Genomic DNA, 25,384 nt, shown 5'->3' with positions numbered 1-25,384 from the left:
AATAATGCAGTTGTCATATTAGGTTAATTAACATTTGTAAAAGCAGTTACACAGAACCTGGCATATAATTAATCTGCAAGTTAAAAGATTATTTCCTTATGAATGAATACAAAAACCAGTATTCACCTTCTATGAAAGAAAATGCCAATGATAAATTAATCATGTCTATAGATTTGTAGAATTTTAAAACAAAAGATTACTTTCCTGAAACTGTCTCATTCTTTGATTTAAAAAACATCAGGGAAAGAATGATCTGTTTTTCATTTGCTATACAGCTATCTTACATCTTAAATCACAGATATTTTTCAAAATATATTTAAACTATTATCACAATGTAGAAGGAGTACCAACACATGAAAAATACAGAATTGCATTTAGGTAGCTTTTAGGTTTTTTTTTTTTTTTTATTATTTCACAAATTTAGAGAAGTGTTTTAACAATATAAGTTCCTTTTCCTCAGAGCTGAGTTTCAAAGGCTTCAATTTGACTGTGATCATTTTAGTTGAGAAGACATGGGTTTGTTCACCATTTGTGTTGACCCTTGCTTCTATGCGTTGCTTCTATCAGTCACTGCGAGGAATCATAATGAATCATTTTCTTTAGAGATCTTGTTCCGTATCTCCTAAAGCCACAGGTCAATGCTAAGTGAATCAAGTGGAAAAGAAAATCTGCTCCCCATTGACTTTTCTAGTCTTACCCAGTACACTGCTTTCATTTAATATTTATTTTTTTAATGGAGTTTCGCTCTGTCACCCAGGCTGGAGTGCTGTGGCAAGACCATAGCTCACTGCAGCCTCAATCTCCAAGGCTCAAGAAATCCTCCCACCTCAGTTTTCTAAGTAGCTGGGACTACAGGCACATGTCATCATGTCCAGCTAATTTTAAAGTTTTTTGTAGAGAGGAGTCTTGCTCTGTTGACCAGGTTTGTCTCAAACACCTGGCCTCAAGAAATCATCCCACCTCAGCCTCCCAAGGTGCTGGAATTACAGATGGGAACCGCTGTGCCCAGCCCACTACAATTCTTAATAACATGTCTTCTTTATATAGTATGTTTATAATAACCAATGTCATTTTAATATTATCAGAAGTTAATTTGAGGATTAAGGAATAAGCTAACTTGTGATTATCTGACACTCCATAGCATGGGGAAAATGATAAGCTCCAGATATATTTAAACCAGTTTTAGCTAAATTTATAGCTGAAATCAGGGACCATAATTTTCAGTAGCAGTGAATGGAGAAGAGCCTGTGAAAGTCAGAAAATGTTTGACACTGGTGCTTTGAAAACACAAAGCACTGAAGCAGCTCTCATATTTTGTTATAAAGGAGAAGCTTAGAGAGTATTTTAAAGTCAGGTGCTTTGAAAACAAAGAGGGATGAAAGTCTCCTTCAGTTCACACTTATAATTATAGGTATGTTATCCTAATGTAATTGGGTCCTGATTCATTTGTTCATAAGATATTTTCTGGTGATATTCTGATTTTAACATTAAAAGATTTCTTGCTATCTCCCATTGAATATAAACCTCAATGATAAGGTAATATGCTTGATTTACAGATTTGTTATAAAAGATGTATAATAATTGAGCCTGTGTTCATCACAAGAGACTAAAGTTATCAAGTTTTTAGAGAAAATTGTTTATTCATTTACATTTATAAATATATATTTATCACAGGAAATTGACTTCGTTCACCAACAACGCAGTTCCAATATCCTCACTGATCTTGTTATATTTACACAAATCATTTTTTTAATAATTTAGGAGAATTATTTGAAAATAACTTTTTTATACAAGGCCTATGAAAGTGGAAATTAAATAAGTGACTTTAGCTGAATGCCTATAACGTCCAACACAAAATTTGGAACTTCCACATAGGTATGGACCAGAGGCTTCCTGGGACGTGTTTGGACCCTTTATCATCATGGTCCTGCACCAGTGAAAGTCCTTCTTTTTTTCCAAAGATAAGACACGTGCATTCAAGAGATTTGATGCCAGCTCACTAGTCCATCCACATATAATTGCACATGATTCAGAATTATTTACTGTGCACGGTAACTACTACAGACCAGCAGTAGTAGAAGTAGGTTGGTGCAAAAGTAATTGTGGTTCTTTGCCAGTGAAAGTAATGGCAAAAACTACAACTACTTTTGCACCAACCTAATAGCAGTAGTAGTAGTAGTAGTAGTAGTAGTAGTATCTCACATTTATTGAGTGCTTTCTATCTTCCAGGAACTGAGCTAAGTACTTTATATGTATTATCTCATTTAATCTGTACAACCCCCCACCATGAGGTGACTATGATAATTGGCCCTGTTTTACAGATGCAGACACCAAGGCACTTTGAGGTCACTTGCCTAAGGCCACACACTTCATAGGTATGAACCCAGTCAGTGAAGCTCCAGAGCCCACTCTCATAACCACAAAACCAGTCCACCTTAATACATTATTACAATTATGCATACTTAGTGTTTTCAAATATGTATCTTAAAATGTTGTCACTTCCAAACAAGAACCTTGTAAACATAAAGCTGTTAGGCAACAACCTTCACTTGCCACTGTTTATAATAGCAAACAACATTTTAACCTGAAAAACCACACTCTAGCTTTTGCTCTTCTTATCTTGAAAGATCTTCAAATGACATCACTGTGGTTGAAGTGTATTATAAAAATGTGATCTATTTACTTGTACATGGATATCTGAAGCAAAAAATGACAGGACAAGTGCAGTGGTTCTTCAAAGATTCTTTTCTCTCCATCCCTTCATTCCTTTTGTTGTTGTTGTTGTTACCAAAAATGAGAATAGAACACCTTACTGGAAAGGGAACCTTTTTCACTGTAAATATCAGAGTTTAGAGTTTTCAGGACACAGGCACAGCTCTTCTTGATGGACCATCATACGAATGACTCTCACTGGTGGTAGTTTACTGGCCTCTAATTAGATTCCTTGGTGGAGTGACCAGGACGAGGTATGGAGGATGTGAGGAGGAAGAGTTAAGGCAGATGACTCGGGTATATCTTAGAGAAACATTCTGGCAATGAACTAACTCACTAACTCACTCTCTGCTATGAGAATGCCAAGTGCTACTGGTATTGTGAAACTGGTTAACAGAAGACAGACACCCTGCCACTGGGCGGCTTTCAGCCAGAGGGCTACTGTGCACCAAGGAAGGTTTGCAAATGTGCAGGCAGAGGTAGTTTCGGAGGTCAGTATGTCAGGATGCTCCTGGAATACAGGGGGTAGGGCCTGAAATGTTAGGTATTCTGCCACACTTGGGACAGTTATCCTCAAAGAGGAACTGTGCTGCTCCAAATGCCAATAGTACTTCAGTTAACATTGCTAGTTGCTGACACTCCTTCAGAAATGAGGGGAATGTGTAACTTAAAAGGAGTCCTCCTGCACTTTGGGAGGCCAAGGCAGGTGGATCACCTGAGGTCAGGAGTTCAAGACCAGCCTGGCCAACATAGTGAAGCCCCATCTGTATAAAAATACAAAAAATTAGCTAGTTGTGGTGGCAGGCACCTGTCATTCCAGCTACTCAGGAGGCTGAGGCAGGAGAATTGCATGAACCTGGAAGGTGGAGGTTGCAGTGAGCCCAGATCATGCCACTGCACTCCAGCCTGGGCAACAAGAACAAAACTGTCTCAGGAAAAAAAAAAAAAAAAAAAAAAAAGCAGGGCAGGGAGTCCTATGGATGACAGCTTTCCTGGGAAGTCAGAGCACCTATTCGGAAAGGCTAACTCTTGAAGGCAGCCATCCATTGGCTATTTTCTTTTCTCAAGCAAAATGTCAAATAGAATCTTCTCTGCAAGTTTATTGTATTTAATCACTCTGCTCAGAGTGAAGATATTTTCAAACCATCCTGACTTTGTGGGAGTCTTCCTCCCAGTATGAGAGGAAATAATTGTGGCATCATTTTTATGCTCCTACTTGTAATCAGCAATATAAAATAAGTCCTATTTTACATAATCCCAAAGAATTTTGCAAATTATTTTGCCGGTTCAACGTAAGAGAGCTGTTCCCTGATAAGTGGAGCAGGGCATGTAAGCTAAAATGCAGTCTAGAGAGATGGGCCTATGGAACCCACGTTGTGCAGGATGATATTATGGCACAGTATCCCCAAGGAATGCTTGGGGATGAAGAAATATCATATCACGCCCTGCTCAGCAGCCTGTTCATTCTCTCTTGCTTTTCAAATGGAATCCACATTTTCCTGTGTGATATCTGGGTTCTTTGCAATCTGGCCTGATCTTACCAATTTAATGGGATCATTTTACACCTTTCCCAGGCTCTTCATGGGGTGGGGCTCCTGCAGTCCTTCTTCCATGCCTTCCCCAGACCTTGCCTTCACCCAAGACCCTGCTGCCTCCCTACCCCAGCAGCAAAATCCATGTAGACTTCCCTTTCCCTCTCTCTACCTTCCCAAACCCTGGCCATCGTTCAAGACCCAGTTTATTCCTTCTTGGGTAGACTCCCTCCATGCTTCCAGCACAAAAATATCATGTATTGAATTCCTATAATTTTGCACTTGGTTGGTTTAACTTACATCATTTTCTTGCGATTCCCGCATGTAAAAATTATCTTGCAAAAAGGAGTTAATTTTTTTTAGAGCAGTGACCAAATTATGTACTCAATTTTCTCTCTCCAATGGAAGCTTATGACATGGGTCTCAGTAGTAGGTGATCAATATTGAATAGTACCCCTAACAGCCATCATTTCTGTAGCCCTTGCCCTGTGTCAGATACCATGCCAAGTGCTTTACATGCACGACCTCACTTAATCCTCACCATCACCCTTTCAATATGAATGTCTCATCCCCATTTAACAGATGAGAAAGCCAGGATTAAGAAAAAGTTAAGGTCAGGGAGCTACTGAGGGGTAGACCTGAGATTCAGTCCCATGACTTGAGTCCAGAGCCTGTGTTCTTAAATGCTATAATCATATTTCATTACTGCATAGGCTTTGTGTCTAAACAGCTGCTAGCTTGTTAGAAATCAACTTCAGTTATACTAATGCAGGCAATAAAATTAATTTTAATATTAATAATTTAATATTTTAAAGAATCAGCAATTTAGAACAAAAACATTTAGGCACACAGAAAGATATTTAAGTCTGAAGAGTTTCATTTGTGGGTATAGGAAGAAAACAGCAAAATGTAATTTGTTATCATTGAGAAGTCAAGATACACAATCTATACTTTACAAAAGTGAAAGTACTTTTATTTTCAACTCAGCAAACCCTTTGTAGTTCAATATAGAACTCACAGGAGCCAAACAGGGAGACTTCATGTTAAACTGGTATCTGAGAGGAATGTAGTCCCACAGTATGAAAGGGAGTTGGTGTCAGCCTCTGCCCTCCTTAGCCCCTGCTGTTCCGGGACTCGCCTTAGTGGATGCACATTTAGCACGTGTGGTCCAGACCTACTTGGTGGTTATGTGATTTCTGAGTTGCAGTTCTTCCTTTCTTCTGCTGGGTTTGTCCAGTTTCTCTGGGGTTTGTCCTTAGTTTCTCCATCTTGCACACTGTTTTCCTGATGGAAGTGGTGCCCAACCTTTTGCACACACTATCATTTCCACTACAGAGATGATGTGTACCATGAGTGATTAGAGTACAATGAATATGTCAGCACTTGGCTGGAGATCATGGTCTTGGTTAGCTCTTTTTGGCAGGAGGAATCTTATTCTCCAAACTCTTCAATCACAGGCTAGGGTCACTATACAGCTACAGTGACAATCCTAACACTGTCACCCACCCAGCTTTAACTACCACCTATCAACTGTGCCTAAGCTTGCTGCCCTGTGGATATTTCAGGCTGACTTTTCTGGCCTGGTATGATTACCAGCTTAGCTTCTCCAGATTCTGGCCTGGCCTGGCCTGGCAGAGTCCAGTTTCTTTCTCTTCCGTGCCAGCTCACATTTAGAAACATCGTAGCATGTCCTGAATCGGAGCCCAACCACATTAGAGCACTTTGGGGTAATACTCACAGGAAACTTATAGTCTGAATAATTTGAAATCAGGTCTTGAATAAAAGGATGCTTCAAGAGAACAGCAACTTCAATTGGCTCCAGGTTCTTGGCACCTAGGTCTTGAAATGTTTTTATGAAGCCCTTTAAAGAAGAAGAAAATGAAGTCAATCAACCTTACAATCCAGCAGCTGTTAAAAAATAGTTGTATTTACTAAAGTGATTCTGTATAATTTCTATACAATGATATATTTTGAGAGCAGTTCCATAAAAATATGCTCAGAATTGAGGCCAACTTTTTACAAAATAATCTAACCAACCTCTGCATAAATGTTCTCTATCTTTAGGTGGCTGGCAAATCTGTTAGAGTCCTGTGCTTCATTTCCCCCTTTGAACACTTTGAGTAATGTTTCCATGGATATCTTTTCATTGTTTGCATTTTCAGGGATTTCTTCATCCTTCTGTTCCCTTTCCTCCCTGTTGTCTTTTAACTTCCTTTCTTCTTTTGCAGCATTTTCCTCAGGTTCAGGAAATTCCTCAGCTGGACTTGCATCAGTTGAGGAGGTCTGCAAAGTTAAATGAAGAGAACATGAAGTCAACCTGAAGTTTTTTCCACCAATAGAGACTTTTAGAATATACCAATTTCATAATCACACACTTTTCATGAATGACAGAGCCTACCACAAACTAGCTAGCCAGTCTAGAAGACAATACGCTAGCTGTCTTGAAAATCACAATGTCAAAATTCAAGACCAGTTTTACTTGTAGTGTATAGAAGCTTGTATAGTGTGGGGTGTGTCCTACACATCTTCATACATTCTTGGGCTGACTACACTGCCAGGTACTTCTACACCTGTAATAGATACAGATATACACATGTATATAGATGTTAAATGAGATTTGCTTTTGAAATTGATTGCAATTGAGAGGCTAAGGCAAGTCAATTGCTCTAGCTTGACAGATTCTAAGAGCTTCAGAAACATTTCTTTGGACACTGGAGGATATCCCAACTAAACACTCGAAAGGCAAAATAGAAAACAAATCCAGTATACAAAATCAGGTTGAGATTTTTACTGCTGCTCTTTGAAATCTGGCCAAAAGCTATGAACTCAGGCACTCATGAGTATGGTGAGGAGTAAATTGTTTCGATTTCTTATGTATCAAAAGCCTGAATGTATATATTCTTCTTATGTATCCTACCATTGACCCAGTAGTTACAGGACTAGGAATTGATCCTGAAGAAATATTCATTTGCACAAATACTTTTGTATATGGCTGTTCATTCAGTGTTACAGCAAACATAGAAAACCTAAGATTCCTAAAAATGGGGAAATGGTAATATGAACCCTATTTCTGCAACGGAATATTACACTGCCATGAAAAATGATGGTTTAGCAGAATTCTTAATAACACAAGAAAACACTCAGGATAGGATAAGTGCAAAAAGAAAGCAGAAAACAAAGTAATACATGCAGTAGGATACTTTGCTTATATATCTATACTATTGATGAAAATGGAAAGCAAACACATTAAAGAGTTAACAGTGGTGACTTCTGGATAGCAGAATAGACAATTTCCTTTGCTTTGTGCTTCTTACATTCTCTATAGTAAATTTGTGTGTATATGTGTGTGTATACATGTGTGTATGTATGTATGCTTCAATATTTGATAATTTGCCAAGAGAAAAAGCAGCATTTTGGCATTTTGGCTAGCCAGATATCACAGAATATCTGAGATCTGATCTCCTTTATTCCAAAGAAGAAAAAAACGTGAAGTTAGGAGGGTGCCAATGCTGTAAATATTTAATTCAGTAGAAGTATTAAGTCTATATATAGATTGTGTAAGCTCTTTCTAAATAGTCATGTAAATGTCATGTATGGAAGAATTATGATGCAGCATAAAATTAAGCCTCTGGTAGTCACATGTCCCTATAAAAAATTTGGAGGGACAGTGGGCAGTGTAATGAAGGCAGATTTGCTATAGCTCTGTGTGGTCACTTTGCCTTAGTTGGGTCTCTATATCCATTGTTAAGTTGGGAATTTAAGCTTGAAAAAAGCTTAAATTTAAGCTTGAAAAAAGCTTGAAAAAAAAAAGAGAAAAAAAGACAGAGAGGGAAAATTTCGGAATCAAAATTTTGGAATAAAAATCATACATATTTATATAATTTTCCTCCAGGCTTTTGTCCATGTTAAACAATTGGAAATGCTACATGGCAGAAAAGTGAAATCAGCTTTAGCATTTCTACCCAGGAATCTTGGGGATTATTGCATTGGCTACCCATCAATAATTTTCCAGGGCAACGAAACAGTATAGTGAAATGAACATAGTTGTGATGTAAAACATCTTTCTGAGTGAGTCCAGGATGAATAAATTTCTATTCAGAGTGTAGCATAGGTTCTGTGTACCCAAGATAGAACATACCCAACATAGCTGTGGGCAAGCAAACGACTAGCTGCTTAGATGAGCAGATGATATCAAACTTAAGCAAAGAAGGAACCTGGCCTCTCTGTAACTCTTTCCATAATTAGGGAGAAGCTTACTTTCCAAAGGCCTGATGTAAGCATAATGGAATAAATGATTCCAAAGTCCTGATGTAAGCCTAATGGAATAAATGATTTTTTAAAAAATTTAAGAGGTAGCAATGTAAACATCTGAAATATCAGAGTGAGTAATCCTTAACTTATTAGTGTCAGAGGATGCTTTTCACATGTTTGCTATTTTTGCTCTCTAGGGGGTTGGTACAGAACAGGCTTAGTGGCTCAGTGGGAGGGGAAGGAAGGGAGAGAGACTGAGATCAAACTGAAGACGTTGGCATGGTCCTGCAGGGAGGGAAATGTGTGCAAGAGGCGGTGGTTATCTCCAACAGAGTCTCTGAAAGCTGGTGATGTTGAATGTGGGTGCAGGAACAAAACCAGAGAGGCCAATTTGGAGAAAAGCCAGTACTTTGGAATGAGCAATTATCAGTGGTATCAAAGATCTACAGAAGTCACATTATTATCTAAGCAGGGGAATAGATTGTGGTGCTGTCAAGCACTATGTCACACTTGGCTAACTCTCAGGACTCCCAACAAATATGTCCCCAGAGTGCTACCTGTGTGTCTTCCTGACCATGCATTTCTATCATTCAGTCAGCTCAGTCCCACATCTCGGATGGCAGCACAGAGGTCTGTTCTTGGACTAATGTGAGCAAAGCCTCAAAGAGCAGAAGGGCATAGAAATGTATGTGTTTTCTACCCCAGGGCCTCAAACATTCCTTGCCAAGATGTTTTTACAAGACTTTTGCAACGTGAGAGATTCAAGCTCACAATTTACTAACCCCATGCCACACAGGTGGCAGAAGGAACCATTTTCCCAAATGTCATTTATTTAAAGATCCACCTAGACTAGTGCATGACTGATGAATGCCTTGCTCTTAAATTTCTTTTAAATTACCCAAGAAGCTGTGGCTTTAAACAGAAGGCCTGAGCTGCATTGAATAAAATCAGCATGAATAGTAGAAATAGAGTAAAGAAAACTGAAACGCTGGGGAGATTTCCAGTTGTTTGTGTGGAAAGCAAAAGCAGAGATCTGATTGAATGACTTGGGAGTGAATATGAATCTGCTGGAGGTGTTATTTCTGAGCATTATGGCTTCCTGGGTCAGGGTTGCCCAGGAAACTGGAACACAGTGGAAATGGCACAGAAATGCAGTGCCACAGTTGGAGACAGCAGGATGAGGAGTGAGTGAGAATGAGGGAGGTGGGTGGCTCCTGTGTTCCAAATGCCCCTAGGGTTCACTCCAAGTCAGGAACAGGCCTGTGTGTGAGAGAGAGCCCTGTGCTCCATCCTGGCTCCACCTCCCACCCACTAGCTTAATCCCTGCAGTGCAGTGTTCTTGGTTCAGTTCCTCCACGGCGTCTTTGGATTTAAAAGGAGCTCTTGAGAACAGCACTCAAGGGGAGCTGCTTCCTGGGTGGGAACACTAGCATACGGTGAATGCAGCACTCAGGGATGGAAGGCATTAAGCGCCTTCCTGTGCTAGCTAGCCTGGCTGCCAGCCTCAGAGACAGCTGTCTGTTGCTATGGCAACAGCTCTAGCACCGGCTTCCTTTTTCCTGGCCTTTCATGCTCATCGCAGCCTCCTGGAGTCTGCTGTTGCCTCTGCCTGCCTGGAATGTCTGCTTTCCTCCTCTCTACCATGGAGACTAGACTAAACTCCATTCATTTCACTGTCCCTCTCTTCCTTCTTCCCTTCTTTCCTGGCCATGTTCACAAATACTAATCAAGCACTGGCTATGTGGCAGCTACTTCAGAGGACATGAAGATGGGTAACAAGGTGTCCCAAACTCAAGGCAGGAACTATTTAGCGGTAGAAATAAATAGATAAGTGGTCCCCTGCCTGAAGGCCTAGGTCTCTTTATTTCCCTCCTTTGCCCGCTATAATCTCTCCTCAACACAGAGAGATCCTGACTTAGTGAAGCCGGGTGACTGCACTCTTCCAATGACTTCTCATCCTGCACAGAGTTAAAACTAACGTCCCTGCAGTGGCCCTCAGGGTCCTCTCCCTCTCACTTCCCTTCCGTATTACTCTCCTCCAGCCTGGTCCTCTCCAGTTCTGCTGGCTAGCCCTAGTTCTTGGAACACACCAGTCATGACCACACTGAGGGGCTTTTGCACTCACTGTTGTCCTCACTTCAAGTGCTCGTGCCCCAGAGACCTGCAAGGCTCTCTCCCTCACCTTCTCCATGCCTCTGTTTATATGTCTCTTCACAGAGAGGCCTTCTCTGGCCACCCTAATGAACATTGCCACCCCTATTCCAATGCCTGTATTTTCCCCCACATTCTTTTTTTTTTCCATAGAATTTATCACCGTTCGATGTAGTCTCTATTTTGCTTATTTGCTTATTGCCTGTCTTCCTCCTGCCTGGACTAATTTTTGTTCACGGCCATACCCCCGAATCAAGAGTGGTCCCCAGCACAGGCAGGTGCTCAATAAATGTTTGTGGAAGCAGTGAATGTGTGTGTGTGAGGGTGCTCCGCCCTGCCAGGGAAGTTCTGGTTATAACCTGGGCCTTGCTGTGAGAGTGCTCAGTGTTGTCAGCGTGAAAAATGTGGCACTGCCGTAGGCCTTGGATAATGGGGAGGCCTCAGATCCTTTGAGATGAGATGAAGGGTGGAGAGCGTAACAAGAGTAAAGAAGAGAGGCAGGAAAGGAGAGGACATCCACACCTCTTCTAGCTGGCAAGGCCTCATGTTAATCTGTCTTTTATTCCATGCTCCCTCCCTGTTTGGGGCATCATTCATTCTTTTCTGTATGAATGAGGCCAATTAGAGTCCCTTCAGGAGAGCAAGTTTGGCTTCTTTTGTGTTCCTCACGGGGCCATGTAAAAAGCATAGTTTACAAAGTGAATGAACTAATTAATTGATCAATTAATTAATGCAATGTTTACTGAGCTCTGTACCAGGCCTTGCCTCAAGTTTAGGGATGCAGAACAAAACAGATGCCTCCTGTCCACCAAACTCCCTGTCCACAGGATGCTTAGAGTCTAGAGAGAAACAGATCTCAAGGAAGTCATTGCCAGGTGAGGAGTATCTCATAGGGGAAGCAGGGTGCACCATGGGAACATATAGCTGCGGGTCTGACATCATTTGAGGTGAGGGAAGACAGACATTAATGAGATCTCACAGCATGCTGTGATCTGGGCTTAGATCACAGATTCAGAGTTAGTTTAGGGAACTCCCATCTACAGGAAGATACAGAAACATCTCTGGGAAAGTGGCAAATTCAGTGCCCATGAATGCACATCATACCTAACTCCTCACTTATTTGGGAAACTTATTTATTTATTTTTTTTGAGATGGAGCCTTGCTCTGTCACCCAGGCCGGAGAGCAGTGGTGCAATCTTCACTCACTGCAACCTCTGCCTCCCAGGTTCAAATAATTCTCCAGTCTCAGTCTCTCGAGGAGCTGGGACTACAGGCACACACCACCACACCCAAGTAATGTTGTATTTTTAGTAGAGACGGGGTTTCACCATATTGGTCAGGTTGGTCTCCAACTCCTGACCTCAGGTGATCCACCTGCCTTGGCCTCCCAAAGTGCTGAGATTACAGGTGGGAGCCACTACACCCAGCCCCTTATTTGGGAGACTTTTAAACTGAGGTTCTGCTGTCAAAGAAGGCAGCATTCTTGAATGGAAATACACACTCCTGGCTGAACTTTCTGCCACTGTGTGTTGAGACAGTATTTACAGCACACTGGTTTGAAGAGTTGTTAGCTCACTAGATATGTATCTGGCCTCACTCTGGCTCTGGTGGAATGGGAAGGAAATCTTTCTGTCCACATGCTCAGGGCCAAACTTTAAGGTGGCATTTAAGAGTTTCTCTCTTCCCTCCCATGAATGCAGTTACAGGAACCTCCCATTCCTTTCAGACTACTTCTACTTCATATTTTCACAAGTATGTGTGAAAAAGACAGAAGTTTGTGTCTAGAACATCTGAGGAGTCTGGACTGGGTGGCAATCTTTTCCCCTCTGTTTCTACAAAGGAAAAATAGAAACAAGCATCCCATCAGATGGAGCCACTGCTCTGGCTCCCAAAGAACAGAACCAAAAGCCATGTCAAGAACAAATGGGCACCTAGCAAGCACGTTACCTAGCACCCTGCTGGAGACTATCCCATCCCAAAAGCCAGGGAATGCCAATGCCTTAGAGATCTCAAGGGGAAGGTGAGGTGGCATCTTAATCGGATATTATTAAGCTTCTTTGTCCTTGGACACAGGTGATATGAAATGCAGGTTTCCAGTGGCCGGGCTTTGGCCTGAAACACTACCAAGCCACATATATGTGGCGTGCATATAGACCTGAACTTGTTTCATCTATCGTTTCTACACAGAATCCCAAATGGATAGGGTTGATACCCATTTCTGTTTGATTTATCAAGATCAGCACTCACGCCAAATAAAGGCCATCCTTTACAGAGTAAAGCTTGACTCCACCAAGACACTTTGAACAAATTTTGATTTTACTACAGACATGGTCGATGGCAATCGGGTCCCCAGGTCTTAATCCAATTGAGTAAGGCTTTGTTGAAGACCTAGTACGTGTAAAGCATCATATTACACACCTAGGAAAATATGGAGATGAAAAGAACAGAGTCCTTGTTGCCAGTTTAGGGTCTTCAGGCATCCCTTCCAGACTCTATAGTTAGTCTATTTCTGGAATGCAATTACCTTTTCTGCATTTGGAGTGGAAGCTTCGACTTGTTGGAAGACATGAGTCCCAACAGCCACACTGAGGGCCCTGTAGACTCCTTCCACGGTGTCTGGGTGGCAAGCAAAGTAAAGCAGCATCTGTGTGTAGTCAAGTTGGGGTGGATCCTTCTCATAGTCAGCAAATAGCCTAAAGAAAAACTGCACACAAAAAGAATTCCAAAGATAAAATGGGTACACTCTCGTAGTCAGTAGTTAGTCATGGCAATGAAGAATCCCCCCAGGAGCTTTGGAATAAGGTTACCTTCTGAGGGTTGAATTACTAAAGCTAACATAAAATGAAAGGTATGAACTGAACAATGTTAAGAAGAAAAGCAGTAAAAGTAAGGCCCTGAAATATTGTAAAAGAAATGTTGTGCTAATTAATGCTACTAACATATTTAGGAAATGATGTACTAATTAAGGGTAGTTGGGGGCTGCACATTAAATAGGAAAAGAGAGCCACAAGCCCAAGGACCCATCTATCTGTCCTCAGCATTCTCCGGACAAACTAGGCCTTGGCCCTAAATATGAGGCTTCTGGTCCATCGGTCTCTGTGGGGGGTGAAAGGAGGGAAAGAAAATGATGCCTAAAGCCACTGGGATTCTAGCTATTAAAAAGTCTTCAAACTGGTTCACCTCTTCTGGATTTCATACTCAAGCTACCGACCCTAGTTGGCTTCACATCCAGGCAGAGAGTGTATTAAACACAAATATCAAATCAGCAGTTTTCTCACTCTGAATACCCGAGCTGACATTGACACAGTGTCTTGTGCATTTGGCAGCATGAGGAGTTAGCGCTTGGGAGTCAAATATCCTCTGGGGCCCTCCAAAGCAGAGGCCCAAACCCTGGAACACATAGGCCACACCTAGGCACATAAGCAGCGCTGTCTGGGGAGACTGCTACCTTCCAGCTCTTCACAAATGTATATTTATGACCTGGAGAATGTTTTCAAAATGTGAATTCTGATTAAGTATATGGTGCTGGGCCATCTAAGGTTCTGCACGTCTAGCAAGGTTCCAGGTACTTCTAATGTTGCTGGTTCTGGCCCATAATTTGAGAAGCAAGTTTCGAGAGTCAGAGGGTATTTCCACCAGGTTATTTGTTACCAAAAACCCTTACAACTATGAATAGTTTTACCTAGGCATAAATGAAGTTAACAGGTGGAAAAATAATTTCTGATATTTGGAAAATCCAACAAAAATTTAAATAATGTCTCAAAGAAATGAGGGAGTCCAGGCGTGGTGGCTCACGTCTGTAATCCCAGCACTTTGGGAGACCGAGGCAGGCAGATCACTTGAAGCCAGGAGTTGGAGACCACTCTGGCCAACATAGCAAAACCCCATCTCTACAAAAAGTACAAAAATTAGCCAGGTGTGGTGGTGGGCGCCTGTAATCCCAGCTACTCGGGAGGCTGAGGCAGGAGAATTGCTTCAACCTGGGAGGCGGAGGTTGCAGTGAGCTGAGATCTTGCCACTGCACTCCAGCCTAAAAAAAGAAGAAGATAAAAGAATAAATAAAATAAGTAAACTATGTGGTGATTATGAACACACAGAAAAAAGAGCAGGTCAAGGAAAGGGGAATTGAGAGTGAAGAGTGGGGAGGGGCTAGACAGCAAGATTGAGGTGAAGTTTGACCAATGACGTGGAGGAGGGCAGGGAGTTAGCTGGGGAAGACATCCAGGGGAAGAGCATGACAGACAAAGGGGCTGCTGAGGCCGAACTCCCAAGGTCAGGGCAGGCCTTGCATGTTTGATCAACAATGAGCAGGTTCAGTGTGGCTGAGCCAGAATGGGCAAAGGGATCATGGCAGGAGGTGAAATGAAAGAGGCAACAAGATCAGAACACACAAGGCCTGGTGGGACACAGAAGGATTTGGGCCTTTCCTCTGAGTAAAACACAGAGTCACGGAAGTTTTGAGCCGGGGCTGCTGTGATTTGATCTGCAAACTGGGTGAAGACAAAGCATAATCAGGGAGACCTCTCATGAGGCCGTTGCAGCCATCTAGGTGAAGTTGATTGTGGCTTGTTCCAGGTGATAGCAATAGGGCTGGGAAGAAGTGGTCTCATTCGGGATTTACACGTTTTGAAGGTAGAACTATCAGGATTTCCTAAGGTATTGGATGTGGAGTTTGAGAGAAGAGAGGAACTGGGATGACTCCTGGGTTTTTGACCTGAGCAACTGGAAGGATAGGTTGCCATTGACTGAAATGGCACTCGCTGTTCTAAGAGTACCACACACATGAACGCCCTCTGCACAACAGCCCCACCAGAGAGGGATAAGAAAGCAAGGCGCAGAGAGGTTGGGTCATGCCGTGGATACCTCACAGCTTGTAAACAGTGAAATCTGTGCTTCTATCCCAGTGTAAGAACACTGAGATTTATGTAACTTCTGAGCATTGAGTATCACAGACACCCACGGGGAGTATGGAAAACACCACTCCTTTCACCTTTTCTGTCATACGGACATCACACACATCCCTGTCAGCTATCTTTTGTTCCATAACAACACTTTTTGCTCAGCCTCCACAGTCCTGCCTCTGCTGCTGACTTTGTTCCTTTCCTCCCTGTAATCTTCCAGCACCAGGTGGGAGCCACCTGCTCCAAAAGTACTAAAAGGTCCTTTTCTGTTTCGCTGCCAGGTGAGCAGCTCAAAGATTCTGCCTTTGATTGACATTTCTAAAAACTTCTGGCTGACAATGAAAGTACTTTGCACTTGGCATAATATTCAAACTGCCAGTTGCTTCCAACTAATAAAGAACCTGTTTATGTTGATGGCAGATTTGTTCACAAAAGCATATAGAGACCATTCCAAAACTCTCCAGGATAATTGGTTTTCAGTCCTCCCGTTTCACATTAAAAATAACAACACACAAAATACTGCCCCTGCAACTGCCAACCTTATATCTTGGGCTTTTTTGGTAACTCTCTGACCCTTTATCTTACCTGCTCTCCTGCTAGCATCTAGCAGAGGTGCTCAAAAAATATGCATCCAATTGAAGGAAATTGCTCCATTTATGGCTACAACTGGAGTGCTGCTCAATTTTGTACTGCAATTTGGAACTAATGGCTAGAAATTGAACAATCCATATATTATACAGAGTTCACTGTGATGTCTAAATCTACCATTCAGTTTTTTTCATGTCTTACTGAGGATAGAGTGACATTGAGATTTTTAAGGTCTGGCTTTTCATTGTGGCCTCAGAAATAGAGGCTCATAAAATGCTATTATTGAGGATAATAATAATATTGAGAGCAGCAAGCTCTGATGGGCCATGGGCAATGCTATAGGCAAACCCTTGCTGTATTAGTCAAAATCAAAGAGAAATGGACATAGGTAAAATGACAAATTTTATCCTAAGCTTTTAGAATTGGAAGGAAACTCAGAGACAAATGTGTTAGCTTATTTGACAGATGAGGAAGGTGAATTATGAGAGGCCAAGGAATTGTCCAGGTTCACAGAGAATTAACAGTAAGGCTGTGATATTCTGGCCGCTGTCTCCTCCCCCGAGCTTCTCTACACTGACTCCTCAGTGAGCACTAAGGTCTGCACTTTGGAAAGACAGCAGAGGAACTGAGGGGCAGGCGCGCAGTCCAAAGCAAGTTACACAAGTGGAAGAAAACACAAAGAAAATGGTTAGTGCTTTAATGCCACATTTTTTGAAGATCTTAGTAATTACCTCTATAAGATGCTCCTGCCTATTAAATGGCAGGGGTTCAAGAGGATTTTCTGGAATTTTTATATCTTCATCTCCTGTAAACCACAGACCAGCCTACATAAAAACAAAACAAAACAAAACCAAAAAAAACAACGAAAATTATTAAAGTATGTGTTATGCTGAGATGTTCCTCTAAAAGCCACAGAGACTGAGCCAATCTTGTCTCTAGAGCAGTTATCTCCCAAGTAGGATGCAGAAACCACAGGGGTGTAGGAGAAAATACTAGAACTCCGATTTACATTTCTTTTTATCTCATTCTTATGTAATTTTTATTTTTACATCTTTGATAATGTTCATAATGTATTATGTGCTGTTGTATATGTATATACTTTATAAATAAGTACCCATAGATTAGGAGTGCTGGCTACTTTTTTTTTTTTGAGAGGGAGTCTCATTCTGTCGCCCAGGCTGGAGTGCAGTGGTGTGATCTCGGCTCACTGCAAGCTCCGCCTCCTGGGTTCACACCATTCTCCTGCCTCAGCCTCTCTAGTAGCTGGGACTACAGGCACCCACCACCACGCCCGGCTAATTGTTTATACTTTTAGTAGAGACGGGGTTTCACCGTGTTAGCCAGGATGGTCTCGATCTTCTGACCTCGTGATCCACCCGCCTCGGCCTCCCAAAGTGCTGGGATTACAGGCGTAAGCCACTGCCCCCCGTCAATGCTGACTATTTTTAATGATTGAATGAGGCTTGGAGGCTGCTACCCTGTGTTAATCTTGCATTAGTCATATTTTGGAGGAGTCTGTGCCCCCATTAAAAATAGCTCACATTCCTTATGTACTGTTCATGTCCTATCTGTTTGTGGAGACTTGCATGGTGCTGGTATACATTGCTGGTTTTAGAAAACTCTTTGTTAAGTAACTGAATAACTGACTCAAGATCTCGGTGACCTCTTGTTCATGACGTCCCTCTGTCTCAGTTTATAACTGACACCAATTAGAACTTCATTTCCGCAATGCGAGCATACTATTTTGCCGTCCTAATGGGGCGTTTTCGACAAATCTTGTAAAATTTTGACCTCCAGTTATTTTGATTTTTCCACTGAAACAACATTGTGGGGGAGGGGTAGTGAGCTGGCAAGTGCTGATAATCTGTGAAAGGCATGCAGGCTGGTCAAGTGGGCCTTTCCAAATGGGGGTTTCAGAGGAGGGGGACCTGAGGGCGGAAGGGGAGACGTCAGAGCTCAGAAAACAACCATTCCCAAAACACAGGCAGTGTTCAAAGAAGTATTGCTGAGTTTCTCTTAAACACAGCATCCAGTTTTCTCTAAGCAACTCACACCTTTGGTAAAATAGTTTCCTGGTTTTAGCTCAGCACTTTGGTGAAAATTGCCAACACCCTTTGTTCTTCTCATATTTGTGCAAAAGAATATTCAAATTGATATCCTATGCTGATTGCCACATACAATAAATAGCAAAGGTCAATAATTTCATGAGTGCGCACTTGTTAAAATCTTAAGACAGCTATGGAAACAGTAAGTTTTGCTCTGCTGCTTTTGTTTTCAAACAAAACCACCTCAACAAATTGTAAATCTACTTGGAAAATAAATGTAGCAGAACTCAAATAACCGAACACCTGTCTTGATCAGCCCTGAAAGAGCCTTGTCATAGTTTGTGTTTTTCCTTCTGGCTCAACTCTATGAGCCTGGAACCCTCAGAGCTCTCACAAAAAAAAAAAAAGGAGGCCATGCATTAAGGAAGAAAAGGGAAGCAGGAATGTATGTGATTGGTGAAATACGTGTGGGATGCAGGCACCTGGAGAATATTACTCTGTTGCAAAGTTAGTTCCTTCTGAAAGTTTCCCTCTTTCATGTCTACCAGCAATGTGAAATGGTGAGCAACATAATGACATTAATAAAGATCAAGTAAGTAAATCAGGCCCCTCTCTGTTATGAAATTTTGCTTTTACTCTTTTCTTAGTCAAACTTCTCAAAAATCAGTTGATTTTTCTTGTTTTCACTTTCTATAGACTCATTCATTTCCTCAACCCTCTGCCATCTAACTTCTGTAATTATTATTCCACCACAATTTTTCTAGCACAAGTTACCAGTTACATCCCACCTGCCACGTCCAATGACCAAGTATTACATACCCTACTGGGTTATCCATCACTTTCCTTGAGTGATCTCATACAATCATAAATTCAATAACCGTTTATATGGTATTGACTCGTGATCCCTTCTGTATGGGCCATATTAGACTGGACATTTCTCTCTTCATTTCCCACAGATATTTCAAACTCAACTTCTCAGAAATAATCTCAACATTCATCACTCTCTCACCCCAAAGAGAAAAAACTTGCTCCTTTCCGCGCGCGCGCGTGTGTGTGTGTGTGTGTGTGTGTGTGTGTATGTCTGTTTAAATCACTGTTCTTTCTACTCTGGGAGCTTAGAGTGTTGGACATTGGGCTTATTAAAAGCTTTGCAGATGATTCTAATGTACAGCCAAGGATAAGAACCACTGGTTAGGAACTCAGGAGAAGAACAAAAAAGTTTATGTAACTGCTTTCAGAACCCTTTGTTCTCCTGGAAGTTCTGACTTTTTCAGATCTTTTCCCTGGGGATGGAAGTCAGGCTTCTGCCTGGGGCTTTGACACTGCCTGTGCTGCCTCTGGGTGCCTAGATAAGGGCAACTGAGAAGCAACGCACTGGCCTGAGACCTGGCAATGTAACATCAGTGAGTAATTCACTTCTTAGGTCACGAGTGTTCTGGTGTTATCAATGCCATCAGGTGCTGGTAACAACCTGCATATACTGCTCGAAAGTGATGGTGCCCAACTGCGCCTTATCCACAGCCTTGAATTTCTGAAGGGTCTCAAGGAGCTCCTCCTCCAAGGGAATAGGCCAAGGCATTGAGGTTACTAACAGGAACTTCCGCCAGTCCACAAACTCAGAGTTGACTGTTAATAAAGATGTTAATTCCTGTAACTAGAAGAAAGTTATAAAGTTATAAAGGTAGTTATAGATAGAAACTCACTGGTTGAACATCACGGTCTCTATAATATTCCAGTGACAGATCATCACTTATTTTTCAAATATTGAGCATGTGCATACTATATGTTTTAATTGGAAGTTCATTCATTTTTCATTCACTCACGTTTCATTGATTGCATATTAAATGTCAGACCCTATGCAAGTACTCGTTATTTTAGAACTATTGATGCATTGATCAAATAAGAATGCTTAAAGCTTTAAAACTCAAACAACATAGAAGCTTACTTCAGGTTGGGTAAGGTGCATCCAACTACTAGGAAAGTTGTTTGTGCCAAGGTTCAGGGTCACCAAATCGATCAGAATGTCAGTAAATGCTTTATTTCCTATTATGCCTATAATACAATGAAAAATATTTTGTCACTTGGTTTAGGTGATGGTTTTTATATTCTTTTGCTAAAATAGAAGTAATGAGTATTTGAAAAATCTCTTTATTCATATTATATAAAATGGTAAGTTTTAAAGAAACAGAAGACATTTTGGAAATATAAAAATAATAATTTCCTGATGCTGTCTCATTATTGTTTCTCAACTAAGTCAAAATGTCTTTTTTGGCTTAGTAATAATTAAATCCAGATTGGGTAAAATTATAAAACTGTATACTTTTTAGTTTAGAGTGTTCTTTGACCTTTCACTCAGAATAGGCTGAATTTTTCAAAAAATATATGATTTTAAGGTTTCTTACATGCAGTAGGGCACAAGAGTAAAATATTTTGGCAAATATTAAATAAAAGTGTTCCAAATGCATGCAGATCACCACTACAATCAAGGTAATACATTTATCCTCATCTTGCCCTTTGGATCAGACCATATTTGCTTTTGTAACTGTAGAGAAATTTGAATTGTTAAATTACCAGATTGAAAGTGCTAATTTAGTCACCTAATTGGCTCAGTATTCCTAAGTATTTCATGAAAGACCACTAACCTTTTAAATTATTTGCTCTTATGAACTAACCTACTTAACTCAATCTAAAAGAGATATCTACCTTGTTTTTCACTTCAAATTGCATGCACATGCATTAAGAAAGAAGTAAGAAAACAAAATAAATGAATCTACTTAAAACAAAATATCTGGCTGACCAACACAAAGAGGTACCTTCTAGAACAAGGAGAGACTCCTAATGTGTATCCAGGGATCTTTCGGGTCCAGAGTACATAGCTATTCTTTGTTTTGGGAATAAAAAGAATGAAACATAGCCTTGCTATCCCAAGATTTTCTTTTTACATCGAAGTTTTTAGCATTTCTAAAAGTTCACATGAACTTTAGCATTTCCTCTAACCTCCGGGGAAATGCAATAATCCTTCTAAAATCTCAGTGCTTCAAACCAAATACACAATTTTGAGATCTGGAAGGTAATTTTCTCGGTAGCAGGAATGAAACCTTTCTTCTTTGATATAATTGGCCATTCAGCAGGCTGTTCAGAAATACATTCTGTATCCTTTTTCATTAAACTTAAGCATCCAGTTTTATAGACACGAGAACATTTTCCCAGATAGCAGAATTTTCAGTGATTTGTGGTTTATAAGATCCTATGTTGGTTTTTAGATAAGTCAGACATAAATCAGTCATGTTCTTCAAGCTACAGCCATAAATAAAATCTACTGAAACCATGAAGAGGCTCAGAGTATTTTAAAAATCTTGTAAGCTGCAATTCATTTCTGCAATCTCGAATGGATATGGTGTAAAACAAAGTGTAATAAGACAGTATCTTCAGTTTACATAAGAATTATTTACCTGAGGATTTAGCATGAAACGTGAAAACTGTTTTAATATTTGCCTTTGTTACTTACATGGCCAAAGCATGTAGTGATATAGTTGCAATAAAATAATTACATAAACTTACAAATTTTGTTCACAGATGAAAAGAGAAGCTTTCTTTCAGTTTGGCTCTAAGTTAATTACCTAATGCAACTATCACTTAGAATTATCGAGGAAAAATAATGAATTGTATGCCAGGCCTAAGGGAACTCAGACCGTAATCATATTCTGGTCACCCTCAGGGATAACTCTCAAAAAAAACGACATCAAAATAACACCATTGTGTAGAAGCATACAGCTCCACCAAAATAGTGTGAAAGAACACATGAATACATAAGGGAAGTTAGAAAGCTATAGAAGAAACAGTCTTGGGCTTTTTACTCTGTATGTTTGGAAGAAGCCAAATGCCTTTTGTTTGATGTGAAGACAAGTTACTGTTTTACTTTTAAATTTCAGGTTTCTGGAAAATATTTATTTTATTTTATTTTTTTACTATGCAAAAGAGCTACATTCATATGCAACAACAATGTCAACATTTGCATACTGCTAATCACTTTCATAATGGCTTTCTGAGTTTGATGAGCAATCTGAATTAGGTCTTGTGTCACCAGTTGAAGACAGTGTTCTTGTATTCCATAAATGGATAGCTTTCCTAGGGTCAAAATTATTAATGTCTGGAGAATTCAACTGAATAATTAGGACATCCGTCATAATTTCAGCCTTGATTTTTGCATGCATGTGTGACTTGGTCCATTTCATCTGACTAAAGCCACGTTCTGCTTCAGCTGAACTTGCAGGAAGGGTCAACACTAGGTCGACCAGTGTCAGGATATTTGGATACTTGTGTAAGTAAATGGAATTCACAAAATCCCAGGTCAATTTTCGAATGTTCGGAAATCTAGGAGGGAGGAGAAGAAATGGAAAAGGTTAAGACTCCCAAGTTTTACCCAAACATTTATAAATATCAGCCACTTTCCTCAGCTTGCTTTCTTGCTTACCTGGCATAAATCTCTAATTTCAACATGCTCCATTCAGCATCCACTTCACTAAGTTTCACATTGGCAGCTTCTAATACTGGTTCATAATGTGCAGTCAGGATGGTTACCTCTTTTTCTCCAAATTCTATAATCAAGATACCAAAAATGGTCACATATATAAAAGAAACTCACACAGACCATCAGAGAATAATAGGTTCAAAGTCAGCACATATAGATTACCTTGATTTATCTTTGTGGGCCATAATTTAAAACTTCCAATCATGGTAGCCCTCACCACATTTTGGCCGGCATCTCTGAAACAGCCTTGAAGCCTCTTGATAAGATGTGTTAAAACAATGTTTCTCACAGCAGAAATGTTTTCTTTCCCTCTGAGGCAGTTACCATGAAAGTGTGTGGCTGAATCCATCATGCGTTCTTTTGGCCCTAGTCTGGGGAGAAAAAAATCACCCAAATAACAACTAACAAATTAAATGAAGAAACATATGGCAGATAATTTCACAAGTCAAACTGTCTAGTTTGACAGACCTCAGATCATCCCAACCTCTCACCTTGTTTGATACATTTGGAGCATTTCCAGCATTGACTCTAAAGTGGCAAATATGTCAGCAATTGAGGAATTTCTATTCTTACTGACACCAGACAGAATGCTAAGGACATTAATGACATCCAACAAGAAGTGGGCAAATTTAACAATGTCAGCTTGGAGAAGGGACTCCAGAAGTTCTTTGGATTTCTTTTGACTGGTGTCACTTTTGCCTTCGCCTGCCTGTAACACAGATTGGGAACAACATGGTGGTTATCTTTCCCAAAATTATTATTCCAAGGATCTCAAGAAAAGTATTTTCTGTGATTCTGAAAAAGTAAAATAATGTGGCATTTCAAAATTACTTACTGAGTACAGTTGCCGAACAATTGCAGGATATCCCTTGAGAAAGTTCTGGAGGGCTGCCTGTAATCCATGAAGCCACTTCCTGTCTCCTATTTGAGAAGGCATCACAGGTCGAAGGTGAAGGCCTTTGAAAGCAGTTCTCAGAGCACTCTTATGAAGAGGAGAATTGTGATAAAAGTGATAAATGCTGTGAAGGAGATCTTTGACATCATTGTACAGAGGAATGTTCTGGAACACCACTTTGTAAGATCGTTCAAGGTGATGTGCAAAGCAATATACAGTTTGTACACATGGTTGTATTTCTCTTAATAGCAGGGCCACCTCATTGTTCTCTCCCTCTATGCCATGGGTACCATCACTTCCAAAACCAACCAACTTCTTTGCCCAGTCTTGGCTCGACAGTCTAAGTTGAAGATTTATCTCTAGAGTTTTCTCAGTGGCATTTTTTATTGCCAGAGGATCATTTCTTTCTACTGTCTGTACCCCAACAAATTGACAGTGCACTTTTCCTGCATGTGCAAACTGCACATAAACAAGTTCGACTTCTTTGATTAAACTGTCTGTGATTCCATCACTGATGACAGAAAAAAATTTACTTTTTTCTAGTTTCTCTCTTAGATTTTTTCGTTCTACTTCAGCAATAAAGTATGTAAACATTCTTGCTGATTTTTTAGTTCTGAATACTGGGCCAATATCAACACCTTTCATATCATCCAATTTGCACATCCAAATAAAATCTTTGAGGGTACGTCCGGTCTTGGCAATAGCATGGCATGATCTGAATAAGTTCTCTACTCTCCCGAGGGTTACTTTGCTCATGGTCCTCATCATTAGTTTGGTGGTGGCTCTGTTCACTGGAGAGCTACTTGTTGCTTCCATTAATGAAGCCTTGGCATGAGCCTCGCTGAGTTGATGTGCATTGAGAAATTCAGTCCTAAAGTTGTCAGTACCATAAAAGAAATTCACTTGACTTCCCCCTGACTTCACTCCATGCTTACGACACAGGGCGCAGAACATAAGATTTAATAGCTCATCATATATAAGCCATGAATATTTTTTAAGCCAAATTTTCAAAAATTGATGGCTTCTCTTTGGAAGGTAATGGTCAAGCTTCCGTGGCCTTTTCTGCTTTTCGGTGACTTTATTCACATCATCCGAAGGATTCCTGCCTTTAAAATAACTCCACATTGTTATTTTAAGTAATCACAATTTCTACCCTCAGTTTTGCTTAATCTCTGACCCCCACATTTGCTCACTATTTTTGGAAAAATTTTATTGAGTGCTTATTACTTACCAGGCATTCTGGTAAGTGCTTTAACTAGTTTATATCACAGAATCCTTACAATCCATTACCCCTATTATTTAGTTCAGAAAATGTACTGACTATTATTATCACCGTTTTATAGATAAGAAAACTGGGGCACAGGGAGGTTTATTAAATTGTTGCAGTGCTTGTAAGTGGTGGAGCTGAGATTCACCAGTAGCCCGACACTCCACAGCCTGTTTGTACACATCCCTCTTCCACGTGTCTTGTATGAAGAAAGGACTGCTATGTTCTTCTTCGCTTTAGAATCCATTTCTCCATGCATAAGAGTGACATGACTTTTAGCTAAAATTTTCTTCCCTTGGTGAGAAAAAGGAATAATAGAGCTTGCATGGTAGTGTGTCTGCAAGATCTGCCTTGGACATCCCTTCCCTCCTGCCTAAGTCCTACCTTCTGTTGCAATGCCATAGCAAACTTGTTAATTTACAAAAAAAGGATGTGAAGCTTTGAAATCCTTGCCAGGTGGTTTTGTAAAGGAGCTGTGCCTCATGCCTCATCTTTTTCTTTCCCCCGAAGG

The 25,384-nt window shown here is 40.5% G+C and overlaps 2 protein-coding genes across 6 annotated transcripts in view; both read right to left on the bottom strand.

Moving 5' to 3' along the window:
* The window catches only part of SPEF2 (sperm flagellar 2), a 203,019-nt gene that overhangs the window by 377 nt on the left and 177,258 nt on the right, over window positions 1-25,384 (bottom strand). For 3 of the 5 annotated variants that reach the window (XM_017959487.3, XM_017959488.3, XM_021939282.2), the window contains 6 exons: window positions 20,126-20,232; window positions 19,652-19,834; window positions 16,867-16,959; window positions 13,171-13,350; window positions 6,282-6,527; window positions 5,193-6,105 (listed from right to left, as the gene is read on the bottom strand). In XM_017959487.3, coding sequence (XP_017814976.2) covers window positions 5,842-6,105; window positions 6,282-6,527; window positions 13,171-13,350; window positions 16,867-16,959; window positions 19,652-19,834; window positions 20,126-20,232 — 1,073 coding nt within the window. In that variant the 3' untranslated portion in view covers window positions 5,193-5,841. Of the gene's footprint in view, window positions 1-5,192; window positions 6,106-6,281; window positions 6,528-13,170; window positions 13,351-16,866; window positions 16,960-19,651; window positions 19,835-20,125; window positions 20,233-25,384 lie in introns of those variants that run through there. The other 2 variants (XM_017959489.3, XM_017959490.3) reach the window with 2 other exon arrangements.
* LOC110740433 (zinc finger protein 862-like) lies at window positions 21,184-23,810 on the bottom strand. The gene is made up of 5 exons (XM_021939283.2): window positions 23,547-23,810; window positions 23,203-23,420; window positions 22,874-23,082; window positions 22,655-22,778; window positions 21,184-22,554 (listed from the first exon to the last, which is right to left on the bottom strand). The coding sequence occupies exons 1-5, from the start codon at window positions 23,646-23,648 to the stop codon at window positions 22,203-22,205; spliced, it is 1,005 nt and encodes a 334-aa protein (XP_021794975.2). The 5' UTR covers window positions 23,649-23,810; the 3' UTR covers window positions 21,184-22,202.

Source organism: Papio anubis, chromosome 5 (assembly GCF_008728515.1).
Source record: "Papio anubis isolate 15944 chromosome 5, Panubis1.0, whole genome shotgun sequence".
NCBI lineage: Eukaryota > Metazoa > Chordata > Mammalia > Primates > Cercopithecidae > Papio > Papio anubis.
Note: the sequence above shows the minus strand (reverse complement) of the source record. Positions and strands in the feature narration are given on the sequence as shown.